Here is a 24,151-nt window from a genome sequence, read left to right as displayed (position 1 = left end):
ATAGTGTAGTGTATAGTAGTGTACTGTAGTGTAGTGTATAGTAGAGTCGTGTAATAGTGTAGTGTATAGTGTAGTGTATAGTAGCGTAGCGTTTAATAGTTTAGTGTATAATGGTGTATAGTAGTGTAGTGTATAGTAGTGCAATGTATAGCAGTGCAGTGTACAGTAGTGTAGTTTATAGTGTATAGTAGTGTAGTGTATAGTAGTGCAGTGTACAGTAGTGTAGTGTATACTATAGTGTATAGTAGTGTAGTATATACTATAGTGTATAGCAGTGTATAGTGTAGTGTATAGTGTAGTGTATACTATAGTGTATAGTAGTGTATAGTGTAGTGTATACTGTAGTGTATAGTAATGTATAGTGTAGTGTATATTGTCGTGTATACTATAGTGTATAGTAGTGTATAGTGTAGTGTATAGTGTAGTGTATACTATAGTGTATAGTGTAGTGTATAGTGTAGTGTATAGTGTAGTGTATACTATAGTGTATAGTGTAGTGTATAGTGTAGTGTATAGTAGTGTATAGTGTAGTGTATAATAGGTTGTGTGTACGTTGAACTTCTTTAGCACCACTGTACGTAGCCAAATGCGCTTAAACTCGTTTTGCTTATTGCTGCCAGGTGCTAAGGACACTATTGACCTATGTCGCTCTTTTCTCGAAGCGATCATGATGATAATAGGTTTTTTACCCTTTTATCTGGAAACAAAACTGACACCCGTTTACAAGGGATCATGTTTGCATTAACCACAATACCTGCGGTCATCTGATGACGCCAAAAGGCGTCATCTGGGTCGAACACCATATGAGACTGGGCTCTAAAAAAACAGAAGCTGTCTCGGGTGTGGACCAATCAATTTCAAAGACAATGCATACATTATCAGAGTGCTGTTTTTTTCTTGTTTGCATTTTGACCGCAGGTATTGTGGTTAATGCAAACATGAACCCTTGTAAAAAGGTGTCAGTTTTGTTGCCACATTAAAGGGTAAAACAACCTATCATCATATTTTGCTACTGGCAAAGGAGGTCTCATGATGAGGCTTGTCAGCATCATTATCATGACGTGGACATTCACGGCAGTCGAATACTCTCAAATGCGCAGTGATGCTGATTCTAAATGTGGAGACAAATCCACGCCACCACAGGGAGAGCGAGAGAGACACAAACTCCAAATATACAGCAGTTGGGTCGGGATCGAACCCACAGCCTGCGGCTCAGGGCGGTCGCCACCGCCTCGCCGCTGGTCAGCGAGGCATCGCGTGATGGGCGTCGCGAGCTCACCTGATAGACGGAGCCGCTGTGTCTGCAGGCAGCTGAAAGAGAAAAGCAGCACAGAGCTCGGTCAAAACCCGCGGTACGGAAAGACGGCGCTTCTCTTCCGTGACCCACTCCCATGACCTTTCCCGTGACCCTAGCCCATGAACCTTTCTTGTGACTCTCGCCCGTGACCAGCTCCCGTGACTCTTGTTGTGTATGTTGGGTGGGTATAAATACAACAATCTCTCCCGTGACCTTTCCCGTGACCCTGTCCCGTGACCCTGTCCCATGAACCTCTCCCATGACCCTAGCCCATGAACCTCTCCCATGAACCTCTCCTGTGACTCTCTCCCGTGACCAGCTCCCGTAACTCTTGTTGTGTATGTGGGGTGGGCATAAGTACAAAAATCTCTCCCCGTGACCCTGTCCCGTGACCCTGTACCGTGACACTGTCCTACGACCTCTCCCATGACCTTTTCTATGACCCTCTGCTGTGACTCTCTCTCGTGCGTGATCCGATGCAATGACCTCTCCCGTGACCCTATCCCGTGACCTACTCCCATGACCTCTTCCGTGACCTCTCCCGTGACCTCTCCCGTGACCTCTCCCGTGACCTCACCCACGACCTCTCCCCTGAATCTCTTCCATGACCTCTCCCGTGACCTCTTTCGCGACCTCTCCTGTGACACTCTCCCATGACCTCTCCCGTGACCTCTCCCGTGACCTCTCCCCTGAATCTCTCCCGTGACCTCTCCCCAGAATCTCTCCCGTGACCCTCTCCCGTGACCCCCTCCCGTGAACTCCCTGCCCGTGACCCCTCACGGCCTCGCTCCTCACCGCACTCCACGCGGGGGCAGCATGTGGTGGTAATGATGTCCTCCGTGATGGGGGTGGGCGCTGGGACCAGGTTGACCCCGATGGGGCAGGTGATAGTGGGCAGCTTGCAGGGCAGCGCCGTGCGCTCCACGTTGCCTCCCTCCAGGCACTCGCACTGTTCGCAGCCCTCCTTCCATTGGTCCCCGACCTGCGCCGAGTCAACCAATCGTCAGCCAAGCCGTCCAGTCGGTCGCTCGGCCAGTCAGCCAATCGTAAGCCAGCGAGCCAGCCGGTCGCTCGGCCAGTCAGCCAATCGTAAGCCAGTCGGCCGATCGGTCGCCCGGCCAGTCAGCCAATCGTAAGCCAGCGAGCCGGTCGGTTGGTCAGCCAGTCAGCCAATGGTAAGCCAGCGAGCCGGCCGGTCGCTCGGCCAGTCAGCCAATCGTAAGCCAGGTGGCCGGCCAGTCACTCGGCCAGTCAGCCAATCGTAAGCCAGCCGGCCGATCGTTCGCTCGGCCAGTCATCCAATCGTAAGCCAGCCGGCCGGCCGGTCGCTCGGCCAGTCAGCCAATTGTCAGCCGGCGGACCAGTCTGTTGCTGCGGCCAGTCAGCCAATCTTCAGCCGGCAGGCCGACCAGTTGCTCGGCCAGTCAACCAATCGTCAGCGGGCGGACCAGTCTGTTGCTGGGTCTAGTCAGCCAATCTTCAGCTGGCAGGCCGACCAGTTGCTCGGCCAGTCAACCAATCGTCAGCCGGCGGACCAGTCTGTTGCTGGGGCCAGTCAACCAATTGTCAGCCGGCAGGCCGACCAATTGCTCGGCCAGTCAACCAATCGTCAGCCGGCGGACCAGTCTGTTGCTGGGGCCAGTCAACCAATTGTCAGCCGGCAGGCCGGCCAGTCGCTCGGCCAGTCAGCCAATCGTCAGCCGGCGGACCAGTCTGTTGCTGGGGCCAGTCAGCCAATCTTCAGCCGGCAGGCCGACCAGTCGCTCGGCCAGTCAGCCAATTGTCATCCGGCGGACCAGTCTGTTGCTGGGGCCAGTCAGCCAATCGTCAGCCGGCAGGCCGACCAGTCGCTCGGCCAGTCAGCCAATTGTCATCCGGCGGACCAGTCTGTTGCTGGGGCCAGTCAACCAATTGTCATCCGGCGGACCAGTCTGTTGCTGGGGCCAGTCAACCAATCGTCAGCCGGCGGACCAGTCTGTTGCTGGGGCCAGTCAGCCAAACGTCAGCCGGCAGGCCGGCCGGTCAATGTATGCATAGTCAGGTGCGAGGATTTAGCCTCGTCATTCGTGACGAGCGATATGCGTTTCCGGAGGTGCTCGCGGATTGGCGAAACGTCGCGGGCAGTGGCACTGCCCCACTTTCGAAAAACCGATAATCAGATATTGATTCGGAGGGAAGGCCGAAGACGTACACGCCAACGTTCATAGGAAAGGTTTAAGTAGAGGGGGGGGGGGGCATGGCGAGTATTAGTGGCGATGGTACGAAGAGGTACTCACGTATTTCGGTTCACCGCTGTCTGACCAACACTCTGTGAAAAAACACGCACAGAGCGCAGAGGTCACAACCAGGATCTCACGTGGCACATGGGTGAGTGTATGGATGTGTGCGTGTGTCCATAGTTGTGTGTATGTATGTTGAATTTCTTTTGCGCACTAGGTAGCCAACCGTGCTAATTGGAGGTGCGGGTGGAAGGACAAATGTGCTTGTGTGTGTGTATGCATTCGTGCGTGTGCGTATGTGTTTGTGGTAGCGGTTAGCGCTATGCTTGCGATATGAACACGGCAACCCGAGTTTGATTCCCGCTCACGGCTAACACCAGCGACAGCGATTATCTGAACTGGTCCTGGGCCTCCCCTAGGTATGTAGTAAACATCGCCACTGGGGAGACAAAGGCGACCAGGCGTGGTGCTGGCCACCGACCCTCTCGTGTGCCAGTGTCGGCCTGCATAGGTGCCCGCGACTAACAGCACACTTGCCCCGATAGTCTCAGGCCACAGGCTACACGGGCTACACCTTTGCTGCGTGCCCGCGTTACCTGGACACGTGGTCACGCAGGTGGAGGATCCGGCCTGCAGCAGCTGCTGTCCGTCCCCGCAGTAGCAGCCCTCTCCCTTCCACAGGTTCGATGCATCGATTCTGAACGGACGGAGGAGACAGCCGCGTCAAGAGCGCGCCGGCATACGACGGCAGCGCCGCCCGTGCAAGGCACAGGATCGCACTTTGAGGCCGCCGCGTGAAAGTGCCGAAAGGCTCGCGGCAGGAGGTCACCCACCCCCTCGTGTGCCGTTCCGGCCTTCATAGGTGCTCACTAACAGCACTTGCCTAGGTAGGGTGGGTTGACCGAGATGACAAAAATAAAGATCCCCCGTATAGCCTTAACAGACTGTAGGGGCAAGTGCTGTTAGCGAGCACCTATGAAGGCCGGAACGGCACACGAGGGGGTGGGTGGCCAGCACCACGCCCGACCGCCTTTGTCTCCCTAGCGGCGATGTTTACACACCGCACCAGGTACTGTTTTTTGAGGCTGAATCGACCTAGGGGAGGCCCGGGACCGGGAATCGAACCCGGGTCGCCAGGTTCGTAGTGCAGCGTGCTAACCGCTACATTACTACAGCTCCCCACACACACACACACACAGACGCCGGATGCCAACATCAATGCCCCACCATTTGCCACAAAAGTGACGGTGACGTCACCACGGCGCCCGTGCCAGGCACAGGTGCCACGGGTTGACCGACTGAGATGACTGGCCGATGCACCACCTGTGCCAGGCTAGGTGCAGGAGGAGGTCACGGGACAGACCCAGGTGGTGCCACGGGGTCGACCGACTGAGATGAATGGCCGATTCACCACCTGTGCCATGGGTTGTCTGGCTGAGATGAATGGAAGATGCACCAGCTGTATCCCCTACTTTGCCAAATTGCTGCATTTTAGCCACCCGGCGCTCCGCTCGTTATTGTGAGCGTCGCTCCTCTGCCCTCCGTTGTTGCTGGAGGTCGACTGCCTCCAACTGCCCAGTATCAGCAACAGCGTCCTTCACGAGCCTCCTCCTCCATAGAGGCTGATCTTGACACCGCTGGTACCGGTCATCGGCAAGTCTACTCAGCTCCACGTCCTCTCGTACCGCATCAGCTCTATCTCCTCTCCAGCCCGTGTCGTGCCCGTTTAGCCCCCCTCTATGTGGCCAAACTCGAAGCCACTTTTGGCATGCGGCGGCTGGGCATGCGGGCTGCGTGACCCAGCCAACGCAGACATACACGGACACACACACAGACACTCACTCGCCCACATGGAGACTTCCTTACCTGTCCAGGCCACACACAGGTGTAGCCTTTGTCTCGCAGTACTTGTACACCATGTTCCCAGGGCATGTAAACGCTGCACACACACAAAGACAAAGACAAAGATCCCCCATATAACCTTAACAGACTGTTCGGGCAAGTGCTACTCGTTGATAGGTGCTACTCGTTAGCGAGTAGCACCTATGAAGGCCGGCACGGCACACGAGGGGGTGGGTGGCCAGCATCACGCCCGGCCGACTTTGTCTCCCTAATGACGATGTTTGTACACACCGCACCAGGTACTCATTTGAGACTGTGTCGACCTAGGGAAGGCCCAAGACCAATTCAGATAATCGTCACCGGTATTGGTCATGAGCAGGAATCGAACTCAGGTCGCCAGGTTCATAGCGCAGTGCGCTAACCGCTACACTACACACACAATAACAACAACAACAATCGTCATTCGCCATGAAGTGGTGGTGATATTACCGCGACGCCTGTGCCAGACTAGGTGCACCTTGAGGCTACGTGAAGTGTTGAACGCCCGCTGGCAGGAGGTCACGGGGCAGACCCAGCAGGTGCCACGGGTGACTGACTGAGATGACTACTGGCCGATGCACCACCTGTGTCCCCCACTGTGCCAGGCTAGGTGCAGGAGGAGGTCACGGGGCAGACCCAGCAGGTGCCACGGGTCGACTGACTGAGATGACTACTGGCCGATGCACCACCTGTGCCCCCCTACTATGCCAACTACACACACACGTGCACACACACACACAGTCTCGGCACAACCCTTGAGCGCTGATACCACCGCTGCCAGCCACAAGCGTCTCCACGAGATGGGGGCTGCTCTCGAAGGGTATTTGGCCTACTCTTCCACGCTGGCCAGTACATCTCTGGAAGAGGTGAGAGTTCCCACATTTTACACCCCACCACGGCTGATCGACTCTGGTGTACCCATTAATGCGTGCGAGGTCGGCGGAGGCTCTGCATCGGATGCGTCACACTCGACGCTTCGGATCAAAGGGGTCACACTCCACCCTTCACACGGAAGGCATCACACTCCACACTTCGTACCAGAGGTCGCAACCGGGTACTCGATACCCGTACCCTACCCAATACCCGGCCGGGTACGGGTAGCCGGGTATTGGGTAGGGTTCGGGTATGGGTACCCGATTGCGACCCTGGTGCGGCCGGGTACGGGTACGGGTAAGGAATCAAAACCCGTTTGCGACCTCTGCTTCGTACTCCACGCTTCACACGGGACGCGTCAACGCTCCACGCTGCATGCCGGCGGACGCGTTGCACCGGGAGACGTCGCGACGGCCTGCGCGGCGAACTCACGGCACTTGTCGGGGACGAGCGGGCGCCAGTTGACGCACACTCCGGCGCGGCCGCACTCGGCCGCGGCGAGCTGGGCCCCGGCGCAGTCCAGGGCCTCTGTGCGTGGCTTGCAGTGGTCGCTCTTGCAGCCCTCCAAGTAGCCCGACAGGTCTACCACAGCGGAGCATGACTGGAACGTCCTGCGGTCACCGGGGGGGGGGGGGGGGGGGGAGATCCGTAGTCAGAGACCCGTAGACTCAGAGACACATAGACTCACAGACCCGTAGACTCACAGACCCATAGACTCACAGACCCGTAGACTCAGAGACACGTAGACTCAGAGACCCGAAGACTCACAGACCCGTAGACTCACAGACCGACAGACCCACAGACCCACAGACCCACAGACCCGTAGACTCACAGAGCCACAGACCCACAGACCCATAGACTCACAGAACCACAGACCCACAGACCCATAGACTCACAGACCCATACACCCACAGACCCGTAGACCCACAGACCCACATCCCCGCGGCCCCGCACGCGAACGAGACCGACGAGCAACTCACTGCAGGATGAGCGCGTTGCACTCGTCGGCTCCGGCGCACGTCGTTGCCTGCGTGGCGCCGCCGGCGCAGCTCAGCTTTGCGGGCAGCAGCACGCGCATGCATTGCGGCTTGTCCGGGTCGTCCGTCATCCAGTCGCCCGCCACCACGGCGCAGCACTCGGCCGCCCGCGGAATTTCGTCGCGGCCCATGCAGTCGTCCTTGCGCATGTTGTTGCACGTGCCTGCGGCCGCGGTGGCGACGGTGGCAGACAGGGGTGGGGGTTGGGAGGTATAAGGGAGGTTTGAAGCTTTCGTGACTGCAAGGATTCATATATTCTTAGGTTTTTTCGGTAAAGTCACGTAGGTAAAAAATAAAAATTAATAAAAGTAAAATAAAATAAAAATCACGACGTTTCGGAGGCAACACAAGCCTCCGTCTTCAGGTGGAACCGTCACAGCACGATAGCTGTATCACTTGCTACAGCTATCGTGCTGTGGCGGTTTAATTTTAATTTTATTTTTATCAATTTAATTTTTTTAACTACGTGACTTTACCGAAAAAACGTAAGAATAGGTATAAGGGAGGTTTACTCGCTGCACTGCCCTCATCATCTCTCTCCCCATTGCCTCTGCTACCCTTCCCGTACCCTGCAGAGATTCCCACACCCTCCGGTGGCTACCCGTGTCTTACGACAACCTCGCCGTGCGCCCCTGGATCTTCCTGTGCCGATTGCATTCCTCCCGGTGTGTTTCTGCGTCTACATCTGTCTCCCCGTGTCTACCCATGCCTCCCCGTGGCTCCCCGTGTCTACCCATGTCTCCCCGTGTCTCCCCGTGTCTCTCCACATCTCCCCATGCCTTCCCGTGTCTCCCCATGCCTCCCCTTGCATTCTCACGCCTCCCCTTGCATTCTCACGCCTCCCCTTGTCTCTCTCTCTCTGCATCTTCCTGCATCTCTCTACGCCTCCCCGTGTCTCCACCGGCGCGTCTCTCATCCCATGTGCGTCTCTCTCTCTCTCTCCCTCTCTGTCCCCCGCGTTTCTCTCCCCACGGGCGGATTTGCCGGTCCCTCTCCGCGTCTCTGCGTCTCGCGTACCGCACTGTCCCTGCGTGTTGTCCCAGAAGATATCTCGTGGCAGGTCGATGAGGAAGCCGAGGCCGTTGAACTGCACGCGGACGCGCAGGTCCTTGATGAAGATGATGTCGTCGGTCTTGACGGTGGACACCTGGAAGCCGCGCTCGTTGAAGGGCGCCTTCTTGGTCTTCCCGTTCAACATGAACTGCCGGGGGAGAGAGAGAGAGACGACGACGAGGGAGATGAGAGAGAGAGGAGACAGAGGGAGGTCACGGTACAGCCACAGCAGCAGGCCGGACGGCTGGGGAGGGTGGCAACTTCCATATCCCGTGGGGGGGGGGGGGGGGGGGGGGGAGGGGGTGCGGATGGCACGCAGTAGGAGGGTGGCCTGCCAAGCCGAGACAAGCCGGCGAGAAGGGGAATAAAAATAAACTGAACTATATATTTTTTCTTGTGACCAGGTCTAAGACCCCCCACCACTGAGCTGCTACTAAGCCGCCATTTTGGCAGAAGCGACACCTGACCACGTGGTGGCCTATCCCCGTCGCCGCCGCCATCGTCGCCCCGGAGGCCACACACCTTGCGCTCGCTGGGATTGCCGCTGGAAGTCATGGTGGCGCGCAGGACGTTGCCCTGGTAGGAGATGACGAGGCCTCGCGTGCACGAGGAGGCCAGCGGCGTCGAGACGCAGTCGAAGTTGTCGGCGACGATGGTGAAGTCGTGGAGCTTCTGCCGCTCCTCCACGAGGATGTACGAACAGTTGCCCGGTGAGGAGAAGCGCGCGCCGTCGAAGGTCTGCATGTGCGTGTCGCCGAAGCCCGTGCAGATGCCTGCGGGAAGCGCGTGTGTGGACGGAGGGGATGGAGGAAGTGAGCGGCGACGCATTGGCGAGTCACGCGACCGAACGAAACAATTTCCTATTTTACCAGCTCAGGGCTCACTGAGCTATGTAGCTCTTTTTGTCGAAGTGAGACTTGCCTATCACAGATCAAGTTCAAGTTCAAGTTTCAACACTATGAGACCTCATTTACCAGTGGCAAAATATAGTAGTAGGTTTTTACCCTTTAAACTGGTACAAAACTGACACCTTTATACAAGGCATCATGTTTGCAATAACCGCAACACAAGCAGTCAAAATGCAAACAAAAAGAAACAACTCTGATGATGATAATGTATGCACTGTCCTTGAAGTTGACTGGTCTTCACCTGAGGACGGCTGCTTGCATTGTGGCCGAAACGTCGTGAGAATTATTTTATTATGTTTTATTATTTTTATTATTGTATTACTTCCCTTCTACGTGACTTTACCGAAAGAACCAAGAAGATGAATCCCTGCAGTCACGAAAGCTTTAAATAGAAAACTATCCTATTTTGTATTTTACCAGGTCCCCTCGTCTCCCCCGACCTCTCTGTCACCCCGTTGACCTCCGCTGACCCCCCCCCCCTTCCCCAGCCCCCCCCTCCCCCAAACTCACAGTCGCACTCCCAGTGGTAGCAGCAGCCGTCGGGGTCGGTGACGCGTCGCGAGGGGCGGCCCGACTCGCAGGCGGGTGGTGTGGGCACTACGCACGGCCGCTTAGTCATTGAGACCTGCGAGCCGTCGCCCATGCACGTCGCCAGCATGCAGTCGTTCTCGTTCCACTGCTCGCCCAGCTGCTCGCCACGAAGGGGGGGGGGGGGGGCGTGGGTGGGTTAGGGGTGGTGTGAGTGGGTTCAAGTTCAAGTTCATTGATTAGGTGTAGCCCTGTGAGCCATTCGGCTCTTGAATCAGGTGCAACCGCAACAAACAAAAAACTAAAACATGAACAAAAAAACTTCTTAAAGTGAATATGTGACTGAGTGCAAACAGAAAATCCAAGAAAAGAGAGCAAAATATTGCAGTAAAAACACCGTGTACACCAACGCTGTGTGCAAAAATCCCAGTGAGATGCAAGTCAAACAAGAACAATAGCGCCTCAGCGGTCGTTTGGGTCCTGTCCCCTTAGCATCTACGTAGTTGCGTGCGTCTGACTGTGCCCCTCGGCTTGCCTTGCGCGGAGGGTTGAGCTGGTGGCAGTTGTTGGGCGGTATCGTCGGCGGAAGAACCGTCGGCACTTGTGGCGCCGTGGTCTGCCCGGCGCCCACGGTTTGGGCACCAGTCGACTGAATTCTGCCTTCGGTGGTCGCGACCGGCGCCGCTGTCGTGCGGACCGGGGCCGCTGTCGTGCGGACCGGCCCGGCCGTTGTCGTAACCGCTGAGGACGTCGCTTCGAGCTCAGCCGCTGTCGTCTGCACAGCCGTCGTGGCGGATGTTGTCTGCCGTTCGGCGACTGTTGTCGTCACCGGGGCAGCGGTCGTTGGGATCGCCGTGACGGCAATTGTCGTTGCCACCGTAGTTTGTCCTGAGGCAGCTGTTGTCTGCACTGGGCCAGCTGTCGTCTGCACTGGGCCGGCTGTTGTCTGGACTGGACCGGCTGTTGTTTCGACTGGTCCTGCTGTCGTCTGCACTGGACCAGCTGTTGTCTGGACTGGACCGACTGTCGTCTGCACTGGGCCGGCTGTTGTCTGGACTGGTCCTGCAGTGGTCTGCACTTGACCGGCTGTTGTCTGCACTGAACCAGCTGTTGTCTGCACTTGACCGGCTGTTGTCTGCACTGGACCGGCTGTTGTCTGCACTTGACCGGCTGTTGTCTGCACTGGACCAGCTGTTGTCTGCACTTGACCGGCTGTTGTCTGCACTGGACCGGCTGTTGTCTGGACTGGACCGGCTGTTGTCTGCACTGGGCCGGATGTTGTCTGCACTGGACCAGCTGTTGTCTGCACTTGACCAGCTGTTGTCTGCACTTGACCGGCTGTTGTCTGCACTGGACCAGCTGTTGTCTGCACTTGACCAGCTGTTGTCTGGACTGGAACGGCTGTTGTCTGCACTTGACCGGCTGTTGTCTGCACTGGACCAGCTGTCGTCTGCACTGGACCAGCTGTCGTCTGCACTGGGCCGGCTGTTGTCTCCACTGGGCCGGCTGTTGTCTGCACTGGACCAGCTGTTGTCTGCACTTGACCGGCTGTTGTCTGCACTGGACCGGCTGTTGTCTGCACTTGACCGACTGTTGTCTGGACTGGTCCTGCTGTTGTCTGCACTGGACCCGCTGTTGTCTCCACTGGGCCTGCTGTTGTTGCTGCTGTTGTAGTGACAGCACCAGCTGTTGTCTGCACTTGACCTGCTGTTGTCTGCACTTGACCGGCTGTTGTCTGTACTGGTCCTGCTGTTGTCTGCACTGGACCGGCTGTCGTCTCCACTGGGCCTGCTGTCGTTGCTGCTGTTGTAGTGATTGCACCAGCTGTTGTCTGCACTTGACCTGCTGTTGTCTGCACTTGACCGGCTGTTGTCTGGACTGGTCCTGCTGTTGTCTGCACTGGACCGGCTGTTGTCGGTACTGGTCCTGCTGTTGTTGCTGCTGTTGTAGTTACTGCACCAGCTGTTGTCTGCACTGGACCAGCTGTTGTCTGCACTGGACCGGCTGTTGTCTGGACTGGTCCTGCTGTTGTCTGCAATGGACCGGCTGTCGTCTCCACTGGGCCTGCTGTTGTTGCTGCTGTTGTAGTGACTGCACCAGCTGTTGTCTGCACTGGACCGGCTGTTGTCTGCACTTGACCGGCTGTTGTCTGGACTGGTCCTGCTGTTGTCTGCACTGGGCCGGCTGTGGTCTCCACTGGGCCTGCTGTTGTTGCTGCTGTTGTAGTGACTGCACCAGCTGTTGTCTGCACTTGCCCGGCTGTTGTCGGGACTGGTCCTGCTGTTGTCTGCACTGGACCGGCTGTCGTCACTACAGGGCCTGCTGTTGTTGCTGCTGTTGTAGTGACTGCACCACCTGTTGTCTGCACTTGACCTGCTGTTGTCTGCACTGGACCGGCTGTTGTCTGCACTTGACCTGCTGTTGTCTGCAATGGACCGGCTGTTGTCGGTACTGGTCCTGCTGTTGTCTGCAATGGACCGGCTGTCGTCTCCACTGGGCCTGCTGTTGTTGCTGCTGTTGTAGTGACTGCACCAGCTGTTGTCTGCACTTGCCCGGCTGTTGTCGGGACTGGTCCTGCTGTTGTCTGCACTGGACCGGCTGTTGTCTCCACTGGGCCTGCTGTTGTTGCTGTTGTTGCTGCTGTTGTAGTGACTGCACCAGCTGTTGTCTGCACTTGACCGGCTGTTGTCGGGACTGGTCCTGTTGTTGTCTGCACTGGGCCGGCTGTGGTCTCCACTGGGCCTGCTGTCGTTGCTGCTGTTGTAGTGACAGCACCAGCTGTTGTCTGCACTGGTCCTGCTGTTGTCTGGACTGGTCCTGCTGTTGTCTGCACTGGACCTGCTGTTGTCTCCACTGGGCCTGCTGTTGTTGCTGCTGTTGTAGTGACTGCACCAGCTGTTGTCTGCACTTGACCGGCTGTTGTCTGCACTTGACCGGCTGTTGTCGGTACTGGTCCTGCTGTTGTCTGCAATGGACCGGCTGTCGTCTCCACTGGGCCTGCTGTTGTTAATGCTGTTGTAGTGACTGCACCAGCTGTTGTCTGCACTGGACCTGCTGTTGTCTGCACTTGACCGGCTGTTGTCGGTACTGGTCCTGCTGTTGTCTGCAATGGACCGGCTGTCGTCTCCACTGGGCCTGCTGTCGTTGCTGCTGTTGTAGTGACTGCACCAGCTGTTGTCTGCACTTGCCCGGCTGTTGTCGGGACTGGTCCTGCTGTTGTCTGCACTGGACCGGCTGTTGTCTCCACTGGGCCTGCTGTTGTTGCTGCTGTTGTAGTGACTGCACCAGCTGTTGTCTGCACTTGCCCGGCTGTTGTCGGGACTGGTCCTGCTGTTGTCTGCAATGGACCGGCTGTCGTCTCCATTGGGCCTGCTGTTGTTGCTGCTGTTGTAGTGACTGCACCAGCTGTTGTCTGCACTTGCCCGGCTGTTGTCGGGACTGGTCCTGCTGTTGTCTGCACTGGACCGGCTGTTGTCTCCACTGGGCCTGCTGTTGTTGCTGTTGTTGCTGCTGTTGTAGTGACTGCACCAGCTGTTGTCTGCACTTGACCGGCTGTTGTCGGGACTGGTCCTGTTGTTGTCTGCACTGGGCCGGCTGTGGTCTCCACTGGGCCTGCTGTTGTTGCTGCTGTTGTAGTGACAGCACCAGCTGTTGTCTGCACTGGTCCTGCTGTTGTCTGGACTGGTCCTGCTGTTGTCTGCACTGGACCTGCTGTTGTCTCCACTGGGCCTGCTGTCGTTGCTGCTGTTGTAGTGACAGCACCAGCTGTTGTCTGCACTTGACCGGCTGTTGTCTGTACTGGACCGGCTGTTGTCTGCACTGGACCGGCTGTCGTCTCCACTGGGCCTGCTGTTGTTGCTGCTGTTGTAGTGACTGCACCAGCTGTTGTCTGCACTGGACCGGCTGTCGTCTGCACTGGACCGGCTGTCGTTACCACTGGGCCTGCTGTTGTTGCTGCTGTTGTAGTGACTGCACCAGCTGTTGTCTGCACTTGACCGGCTGTTGTCGGGACTGGTCCTGCTGTTGTCTGCAATGGACCGGCTGTCGTCTCCACTGGGCCTGCTGTTGTTGCTGCTGTTGTAGTTACTGCACCAGCTGTTGTCTGCACTTGACCGGCTGTTGTCTGCACTGGGCCGGCTGTTGTTGGGACTGGTCCTGCTGTTGTCTGCACTGGACCGGCTGTCGTCTCCACTGGGCCTGCTGTTATTGCTGCTGTTGTAGTGACTGCACCAGCTGTTGTCTGCACTTGACCTGCTGTTGTCTGCACTTGACCGGCTGTTGTCTGGACTGGTCCTGCTGTTGTTGGGACTGGTCCTGCTGTTGTCTGCACTGGACTGGCTGTCGTCTCCACTGGGCCTGCTGTTGTTGCTGCTGTTGTAGTGACTGCACCAGCTGTTGTCTGCACTTGACCGGCTGTTGTTGGGACTGGTCCTGCTGTTGTCTGCACTGGACCGGCTGTCGTCTCCACTGGGCCTGCTGTTGTTGCTGCTGTTGTAGTGACTGCACCAGCTGTTGTCTGCACTGGACCGGCTGTTGTTGGGACTGGTCCTGCTGTTGTCTGCACTGGACCGGCTGTCGTCTCCACTGGGCCTGCTGTTGTTGCTGCTGTTGTAGTGACTGCACCAGCTGTTGTCTGCACTTGACCGGCTGTTGTCTGCACTTGACCGGCTGTTGTCGGTACTGGTCCTGCTGTTGTCTGCAATGGACCGGCTGTCGTCTCCACTGGGCCTGCTGTTGTTGCTGCTGTTGTAGTGACTGCACCAGCTGTTGTCTGCCCTGGACCGGCTGTTGTCGGGACTGGTGCTGCTGTTGTCTGCAGTGGACCGGCTGTCGTCTCCACTGGGCCTGCTGTTGTTGCTGCTGTTGTAGTGACTGCACCAGCTGTTGTCTGCACTGGTCCTGCTGTTGTCGGGACTGGACCGGCTGTCGTCTCCACTGGGCCTGCTGTCGTTGCTGCTGTTGTAGTGACAGCACCAGCTGTTGTCTGCCCTGGACCGGCTGTTGTCGGGACTGGTGCTGCTGTTGTCTGCACTGGACCGGCTGTCGTCTCCACTGGGCCTGCTGTCGTTGCTGCTGTTGTAGTGACAGCACCAGCTGTTGTCTGCACTGGTCCTGCTGTTGTCTGCACTGGACCGGCTGTGGTCTCCACTGGGCCTGCTGTTGTTGCTGCTGTTGTAGTGACTGCACCAGCTGTTGTCTGCACTTGCCCGGCTGTTGTCGGGACTGGTCCTGCTGTTGTCTGCAATGGACCGGCTGTCGTCTCCACTGGGCCTGCTGTTGTTGCTGCTGTTGTAGTCACTGCACCAGCTGTTGTCTGCACTTGACCGGCTGTTGTCGGTACTGGTCCTGCTGTTGTCTGCAATGGACCGGCTGTCGTCTCCACTGGGCCTGCTGTTGTTGCTGCTGTTGTAGTCACTGCACCAGCTGTTGTCTGCACTGGTCCTGCTGTCGTCTGCACTGGACCGGCTGTTGTCTGCACTGGACCGGCTGTTGTCGGGACTGGTCCTGCTGTTGTCGGGACTGGTCCTGCTGTTGTCTGCAATGGACCGGCTGTCGGCTCCACTGGGCCTGCTGTTGTTGCTGCTGTTGTAGTGACTGCACCAGCTGTTGTCTGCACTGGTCCTGCTGTCGTCTGCACTGGACCGGCTGTTGTCGGTACTGGTCCTGCTGTTGTCTGCAATGGACCGGCTGTCGTCTCCACTGGGCCTGCTGTTGTTGCTGCTGTTGTAGTGACTGCACCAGCTGTTGTCTGCACTGGACCGGCTGTTGTCTGCACTGGACCGGCTGTTGTCGGGACTGGTCCTGCTGTTGTCTGCAATGGACCGGCTGTCGGCTCCACTGGGCCTGCTGTTGTTGCTGCTGTTGTAGTCACTGCACCAGCTGTCGTCTGCACTTGACCGGCTGTTGTCGGGACTGGTCCTGCTGTTGTCTGCAATGGACCGGCTGTCGTCTCCACTGGGCCTGCTGTTGTTGCTGCTGTTGTAGTAACTGCACCAGCTGTTGTCTGCACTTGCCCGGCTGTTGTCTGCACTGGACCGGCTGTTGTCTGCACTGGACCGGCTGTTGTCGGGACTGGTCCTGCTGTTGTCTGCAATGGACCGGCTGTCGGCTCCACTGGGCCTGCTGTTGTTGCTGCTGTTGTAGTGACAGCACCAGCTGTTGTCTGCACTGGACCGGCTGTTGTCTGCACTGGACCGGCTGTTGTCGGGACTGGTCCTGCTGTTGTCTGCACTGGACCGGCTGTCGTCTCCACTGGGCCTGCTGTTGTTGCTGCTGTTGTAGTGACTGCACCAGCTGTTGTCTGCACTGGACCGGCTGTTGTCTGCACTGGACCGGCTGTTGTCGGGACTGGTCCTGCTGTTGTCTGCACTGGACCGGCTGTCGTCTCCACTGGGCCTGCTGTTGTTACTGCTGTTGTAGTGACTGCACCAGCTGTTGTCTGCACTGGACCGGCTGTTGTCTGCACTGGACCGGCTGTTGTCGGGACTGGTCCTGCTGTTGTCTGCACAGGACCAGCTGTTGTCTGCACTGGACCGGCTGTTGTCGGGACTGGTCCTGCTGTTGTCTGCAATGGACCGGCTGTCGGCTCCACTGGGCCTGCTGTTGTTGCTGCTGTTGTAGTGACTGCACCAGCTGTTGTCTGCACTGGACCGGCTGTTGTCGGGACTGGTCCTGCTGTTGTCTGCAATGGACCCGCTGTCATCTGCACTGGACCGGCTGTCGTCTCAACTGCACCGGCTGTGGTCTGGCCTGGACCGGCTGTGGTCTGCACTGGAACAGCTGTCGTCTGCACTGGACCAGCTGTCGTCTGCACTGGTCCTGCTGTCGTCTGCACTGGACCCGCTGTCGTCTGCACTGGACCGGCTGTCGTCTCAACTGAACCCGCTGTGGTCTGGCCTGGACCGGCTGTGGTCTGCACTGGTGCTGCCGTTGTTGCTGCCGTTGTAGCAAACGCAGCGGTCGTCGTCTGGACGGGACCGGCCGTCGTCTGGATGGGAGCGGCCGTAGTCCGGACGGGCGTTGTCGTCGCCGTCGTCGTGGGCAGCGCCTTGACGGTCGTCCTGACCCCCATCGTGGAGGCCCGCGTCTCCGTTGTGGGGACCTCCGTTGGGAACGTGAAAACCGGGAGGTCTCGCGTGAGTGGCATGGGCACCGGCCCCATGGTCGTGGTCGAGGCGCCGATGGTGTTAAAGGTGGTGGCGACCGTGGTGGTGACCACCCCGGTGACAAAGGCGGTGGTGGTCTGGCATGGGCCTGATGTGGCCGAGATTCCGGAGCAGTCGGGCAGGCACACGGCAACACGGCAGCCGCCCAGCCCGTCCGTTGTGTTGTAGACCACGTCGCCTGTGAGGTGACAAGGAGCGACGCACCGCCGTCTCGTTGGTTGATCACGATCGCGATGATGATGTGGGGATACAGGCTGTCTGGGTGTTTGCTGAGATAACAATGGTGAAGGTGTCATCCCCCCTTCCTTAACCCCCTTCCGTTCCTCTTTCTTGAAGCCTCAATCTCCTCTCCCGTTCTCTTGCCCTTCCCTACCCTCACCAACTCCACTCCTTCCCTTCCCTCCCCTATAGCCCCTTCCATGACCTCCCCCCCCCCCAACGTGCCCTCTGTTACGGTCCTTTGCGCTGGCCCTTGCCATCTGAATCGCTAGATTTTTTTCATTACCGCCTTTTAATGATACAAAGTGACCGGCACTAAGTTGCTCTGTCAAGATGAAATCAGATCTCTGGTGGGGCGCGAATTGGATACATAACGCAATTAATTCATTGGGGAATACTTTTTCTTTATAACCTGGATGCGAATTGGATGCAACGCATTCGAGCAAATGGAACGCATTCGAGCAAATGGAACTGCGGTCGTTAGCGAGCGGGAACAAGTTGGTCGTATGGACTGCTTACGGAATTGGGATGCTGCTGAACTCTCCTATATGCAACTCCATGCGCCTCGGTCTTTGTCCGGCCTGCGTTATTTATCATCTCGCTGGTTATTGCGGACAGCGCTTTACCCCCCAATGTTATACGTTCTTGACTATTACACGGTGTTCTTCAGGAATGCGACTACTACTACGACCACGTAGTTACAGGAGCAACATAGACTGCATGTATATATCTATCTTTCTAACACGACTCGTGGGCCAGGCACGACGAAAAGAGACGGAATGGCGAGCGGGTTTTGTGTGCCCGACGCGTGTTGCGCCCGCCCGCCCCTCTCACCTGAAGCGACGGTGACTCCCTGTGAGATCTCGCACAGGCACGGCCCTAGGAAGGTGAGAACAGAAAGGGAGGCGCAAATCAACACTCGTGTTAAGGAGGGGGGGGGGGGGGGTTCGACTGTGTGCAGACCGTGGCCGCAGGGAATTGAAAACCAAAGGCAAAACGCCCGCGGAGTTGAGCGCTCACCTCACTCGCGTAAATGTGTGTTGTTAGACCCGTCACTACCACCCAACACAGCCAATTGGTGAGGTTCGCCACGTAAACAAAACGTACCAAATTCGTAACTAGTACAGTGCACACCGGTGTATTGGAAAGTAAACCCACTGCAACATTTACAATTATAGTGCAGTGTATAGTAATATACTAGTACAGTGCACCAGTGTGTTGGAGACAAAACCCATTACAATATTTACCATTATTGTGTAGTGTATAGTGTAGTGTATAGTGTATCAAGACGCTGAACCAGTATACTACACTGCACGCTACATTAATTGAAAATGTTGTAGTGGGCTTACTCTCCAACACACTGGCAATGCTGTACTGGTAACGAATTGGCACATTTTGTTTACGTGAGAAACCCTTCCTAATTGGCGGCGGTAGTAGCGGCTTCAACGACAGTTTTTAAGATGATTAATACTGTGCTCTGTTGCCTTAACCGCGTACAATGTTTTGATAACTCGACACTGAACACCAATTCATTTTCGTTATTTGAACAAAGCAAACTTGAGGTTAAAAACAACATCGAGTGAAGGGAAGGGAGAAGGCGGCGGTGGTGGCTTACGACTCATTTACGACGAGCGAGTGAGCTCCCCGCGCACGGCAATACGTTCTCAATATTCGCTGCTTCTCTCTTTCTGTCCCCCCTCATTCTCATCGCGTTCAAGCCATGCTTCGCTTTCTCTCTGGCTCACTCTCTCTTCTTGCCCACCCCATTCACTGGAAGGCACTTCCCCCTCCACACTGAGCGTTCATCTCCACTCACTTAGTTTGCGCTCCGCACTGAACAACTCACACTTATTGTTACCCCCAAGCTCCCCCCACGACCTCCCCCCCCCCCCCGAATTTCCTCCGTCATAACCACCACCTCCGGTACTGTTTCTACTTCATATTCTCATTGGATGACTTTTGGTCATTCCCCATTCATCATCATCATTGTCACCAATTTCGCTTTCGCTGGATTCCTACATCAACACAGATTCCCCCCCCACCCCCCACCCCGTTGGTTTCTCCCGTCTATGTCGCTCACCCTATCTCCACCATTGCATTCATACGCTGTGCTATTGTTCATTCTGTGTAAGGCGCCGATATACATTTGATTTAAGATAAGGTAAGATACGACACACAACATGGGGGGGATATAATGGGAGGGTCGAGTCACGCGGGAGAAACCACTCGCGACAGATCCCCCCCAGGGGGACGATGGTGGCCGATGGCCGACAGCGAATTTGTAACCGAATCCAGCAGCAGCCGCTCACTTGTAACGACGGCTGTGGTGGCGGCTGTGGTGGCGAGCAGCGTCGTCGGGACCACAGCCACAGTGGTGGCGGCAGTCATCGCAGTGGGAACGGTGGCGACGAGGCCGCAGCACACCCGGACGCGGTAGTTGTAGCACAGCTGCAAGTCGCCGCTCTGGTCGCCGTTGAGGCAGACGAGGCCGCTGCCGCTGTCGCACGACACCACCTGGCCGAGTTGGTCAATGGGAACGCCGGGGAATTTGTCGGCACGGCATTGGATGTTTATCGGTGTCTGCCTGCCGGGGCAGACCTCCAAACCGGTGGCACGGATGGCGGCGTAGCTCTCGTCGTCGCCGTTGTTGTCTAGGCTTGGGTTGGAGACGTCGAACCACTGCGACCAGGCACCCGGGCACACTGCGGATGGATGGACGGGCAGTTAGTCGTTTTGTCGGTTAGTCAGTTAGCCGGTTTGTCGGTGAGTTGGTTTGTTTGGTTTATCCATTAGTCTGTGAGCCGGTTTGTCAGTGTTTTGGTTTGTCGGTTTGTAGGTTAGTCGTTTCGTCAGTTTGTTCATTAGTTGGTTAGTTAGTTTGTTGGTTTGTCAGTTAGTCAGTTTGTCGGTTAGTCAGTTTGTTGGTTTGTCCATTAGTCGGTTAGCCAGTTTGTCGGTTTGTCAGTTAGTCGTTTTTTTGTTAGTCGGTTCGTCGGTTAGTCGGTTCGTCAGTTTGTCGGTTTTTTAGTTAGCCGGTTTGTCGGTTAGTCAGTTTGTTGGTTTATCCATTAGTTGGTTAGCCGGTTTGTCAGTTTGTCAGTTAGTTGGATGGTTGGTCAGTTGGTTTGTCGGTTAGTCAGTTTTTCAGTTTGTCCAATTAGTTGGTTAGCCGGTTTGTCAGTTAGTCTGATTGTTGGCTAGTTGGTTAGTTGGTTTTTAGGTTTGTCAGTTAGTAGGTTTGTTGGTCAGTTGGTTTGTCAGTTAGTTGGTTTGTCCATTAGTCGATTAGCTGGTTTTTCGGTTTGTCGGATTTTCAGTTAGTCGGTTTGTTGGTCAGTCGGTTTGTCGGTTAGTCAGTTTGTCAGTTTGTCCATTAGTTGGTTAGTCGGTTTGTCAGTTAGTCGGTTAGTTGGTTAGTCAATTTGTCGGTGAGATGTTTAGTCACATGCATTATGACAGACAGAGTGAGCGACTACCCCGTGGTGACAACATGAAAGTGCTCGTGGGCTGGCTGGCTCGTAGTAGCTTGGGGTTACACTAAAACTACGATTTTAATTGCTTTATTTTACCAGGTAAGGCTTGCCACTGAGCCATGTAGTGGCTTGTCATCGTCGCCATCGTCATCATCTCCACGTAGAAATTTATAGCAGCAGTCAAATACTCTGAACGCGTTGGGACATCGATTCTAAATGTGGAGAGGAAAAACCGGTGGAGGACCCAGAGAAAAATTCACGTGACCACGGTTAGAGACATGCAAACTCCAAATATACAGCAGGCACTGTCAGGGTCGGGCTCAAACCGACGACCTCCTGTATACCAGGTAAGGTAATCAACATCTCCTAGCCATTGTGGCATTGTAATAGATCGTTAACCAAGATTCATTGTGATCTCTTCCGCTTCACCCAATCCGTAAGAAATGGGCACGCCCGCCGTTCCTCCTTCCATTTTACAATGAATGGATGTCATGGGACAGCCCTTGCCAGTTTCACAAAATAAGAATAGCTTTTACCCTTTCTGGCAAATAAAAGAGCTGTGTTAAGATGTTTAAACACCAAAGATAAACCTTTTGCAAGGAATTATGTCTGAATTGGTACTTGTGGTGAACATGCAACGTATATGTTGTTAATTCTAGATTTGTTAATTAAATTTCGTGACTGCAAGAATCCATACTCTTTGGTTTTATTCAGTAAAGTCACGTAGGTAAAAAAAGAAGAAGTTGTTTTTCATTTTTATTTAAAAATTTTATTTCCTTACCTACGTGACTTTACCAAATAAATCCAAAGAGTATATGTGGTTAATGCAGACATGATTCCTTGCAAAAGGTTTCTGTTTGGTGTTGTCACATCTTAATACACCTGTTTAATTATGTCCAGAAAGGGTAAAACTAATTCTCATATAATGAATGGATGAATGAAAAACAGTGTACCTGAGTGGGGTGGGAAGCCATGAATGTTTGAGGTGGCTGTTTAGCAAGGGGATTGACCAAGGCTTGATGAGGATTATAGCCGAGCCAATCGATGATGAGAGTATTTGTTAAGGAAAGGAAATTGAAAAGATGCATTGTTCTACTTACCCAATAGAGTTGTAGTTTCTTGAATGACGACGGGCGTGGATACAACTGGTTCGGGTGTGGTTACGACTGGTCCTGGTGTGGATCCGACTGATGCGGGTGTGGATCCGATTGGTCCGGGTGTAGTTGTTACTGGTCCTAGTGTGGATCCGACTGGTCCAGGCGTGGTTATGACTGGCCCGGGAGTGGATACGACTGGTCCAGGCGTGGTTGTAACTGGCCCCGGTGTGGTTTCGACTGGTCCCAGTGTGGTTTCGGCTGGTCCAGGCGTGGTTGTGACTGGCCCGGGAGTGGATACGACTGGTGCGGGTGTGGTCGTGACGGGTCCTGGTGTGGTTTCGACTGGTCCTGGTGTGGATCCAACTGGTCCGAGCGTGGTTTCGACTGGTGCCAGTGTGGTTTCCACTGGTCCTGGTGTGGATCCGACTGGTCCGAGCGTGGTTGTGACTGGCCCGGGAGTGGATTCGACTGGTCCGGCTGTAGTTGCCGCGGATTCCTTGGTGGTCACCACCGGAGCAAGTGTTGTTGTTGCGATCTCCTGGCTGCAGCACACTCGGATCTTGTAGTCGTAGCACATGGACATGGATTGCTCCGCGTTGTTGCAGATGAGTCCCACTTGCCCATCACACCTGATCTTCTGTCCCAGATCTTGCCACGCCACGTTGGGGAAGCGCATTGCCTTGCAGTCGATGGCCTCCACTCGGTTGCCCATCGGGCAGATGGCCTGGCCATTCTGCCTGATGTTGTCGAACGTTTCGTAGTCTCCGTTTTGCTGGCTCGTTTGCGGGTAGTCCACGTTGTACCACTCTGACCACGTTCCCATGCAGGGGACCGCTGCGGCCGTGGTTGTGACTGCTGCAGGCGTGGAACTAACTGGTCCTGGTGTGGATCCGACTGGTCCGGGTGAGGATCCGACTGGTGCGGGCGTGGTTACAACTGGACCCGGTGTGGTTTCAACTGATGCGGGTGTGGATCCGGTTGGTCCAGGCGTGGTTGTGACGGGTCCTGGTGTGGTTTCGACTGGTGCTGGTGTGGATCCGACTGGTCCTGGTGTGGATCCGACTTGTGCGGGCGTGGTTACAACTGGACCCGGTGTGGTTTCGACTGATGCCGGTGTGGATCCGACTGGTCCGAGCGTGGTTGTGACTGGTCCCGGTGTGGTTTCAACTAGTCCTGGTGTAGATCCGACTGGTCCGGGCGTGGATCCGACAGGTCCTGGTGTGGATCCAACTGGTCCAGGCGTGGTTTTGACTGGTCCCGGTGTGGATCTGACTGATGCGGGCGTGGATTCTATTGGTCCGGGTGTAGTTGTTACTGGTCCAGGCGTGGTTGCGACTGGTCCCAGTGTGGTTTCCACTGGTCCTGGTGTGGATCCAACTGGTCCGAGCGTGGTTTCGACTGGTCCTGGTGTGGATCCGACTGGTCCGATCGTGGTTGTGACTGGCCCAGGAGTGGATACGACTGGTGCGGGTGTGGTCTTGACGGGTCCTGGTGTGGTTTCGACTGGTCCGGCTGTAGTTGCCGCGGATGCCTTGGTGGTCACCACCGGAGCAAGTGTTGTTGTTGCGATCTCCTGGCCGCAGCACACTCGGATCTTGTAGTCGTAGCACATGGACGTGGATTGCTCCGCGTTGTTGCAGATGAGACCCACTTGCCCATCACACCTGATCTTCTGTCCCAGATCTTGCCACGCCACGTTGGGGAAGCGCATTGCCTTGCAGTCGATGGCCTCCACTCGGTCACCCATCGCGCAGATGGCCTGGCCATTCTGCCTGATGTTGTCGAACGTTTCGTAGTCTCCGTTTTGCTTGCTCGTTTGCGGGTAGTCCACGTTGTACCACTCAGACCACGTTCCCATGCAGGGGACCGCTGCGGCCGTGGTTGTGACTGGCCCAGGTGTGGATGCGACTGGGCCAGGTGTGGATCCGACGGGTGCGGGCGTGGTTACAACTGGACCCGGTGTGGTTTCGACTGATGCCGGTGTGGATCCGATTGGTCCGAGCGTGGTTGTGACGGGTCCTGGTGTGGTTTCGACTGGTCCTGGTGTGGATCCGACTGGTCCAGGCGTGGTTACAACTGGACCCGGTGTGGTTTCGACTGATGCCGGTGTGGATCCGATTGGTCCGGGCGTGGTTGTGACAGGTCCTGGTGTGGTTTCGACTGGTCCTGGTGTGGATCCGACTGGTCCAGGCGTGGTTACAACTGGACCCGGTGTGGTTTCGACTGATGCCGGTGTGGATCCGATTGGTCCGGGCGTGGTTGTGACGGGTCCTGGTGTGGTTTCGACTGGTCCTGGTGTGGATCCGACTGGTCCGGGTGAGGATCCGACTGGTGCGGGCGTGGTTACAACTGGACCCGGTGTGGTTTCGACTGATGCCGGTGTGGATCCGGTAGGTCCGG

General features: G+C 56.0%; 1 protein-coding gene across 1 annotated transcript in view; it reads right to left on the bottom strand.

Moving 5' to 3' along the window:
* LOC133359932 (mucin-5AC-like) overlaps window positions 1-24,151 on the bottom strand; it is a 73,293-nt gene that overhangs the window by 5,672 nt on the left and 43,470 nt on the right. Inside the window, 16 exon segments of the mRNA XM_061578494.1 lie at window positions 1,280-1,311; window positions 2,093-2,279; window positions 3,574-3,605; window positions 4,113-4,213; window positions 5,383-5,455; window positions 6,703-6,881; window positions 7,251-7,470; window positions 8,325-8,508; window positions 8,883-9,133; window positions 9,779-9,956; window positions 10,332-10,742; window positions 16,716-17,140; window positions 18,016-18,060; window positions 19,491-19,860; window positions 22,305-22,556; window positions 23,283-23,591. Of these exon segments, the coding sequence (XP_061434478.1) occupies window positions 1,280-1,311; window positions 2,093-2,279; window positions 3,574-3,605; window positions 4,113-4,213; window positions 5,383-5,455; window positions 6,703-6,881; window positions 7,251-7,470; window positions 8,325-8,508; window positions 8,883-9,133; window positions 9,779-9,956; window positions 10,332-10,742; window positions 16,716-17,140; window positions 18,016-18,060; window positions 19,491-19,860; window positions 22,305-22,556; window positions 23,283-23,591 (3,249 nt within the window).

Source organism: Lethenteron reissneri, chromosome 66 (assembly GCF_015708825.2).
Source record: "Lethenteron reissneri isolate LAM-NWPU_2019-01 chromosome 66, ASM1570882v1, whole genome shotgun sequence".
Lineage (NCBI taxonomy): Eukaryota > Metazoa > Chordata > Hyperoartia > Petromyzontiformes > Petromyzontidae > Lethenteron > Lethenteron reissneri.
The sequence above is the reverse complement of the archived record's forward strand: the minus strand, read 5'-3'. Positions and strand labels throughout refer to the sequence as shown.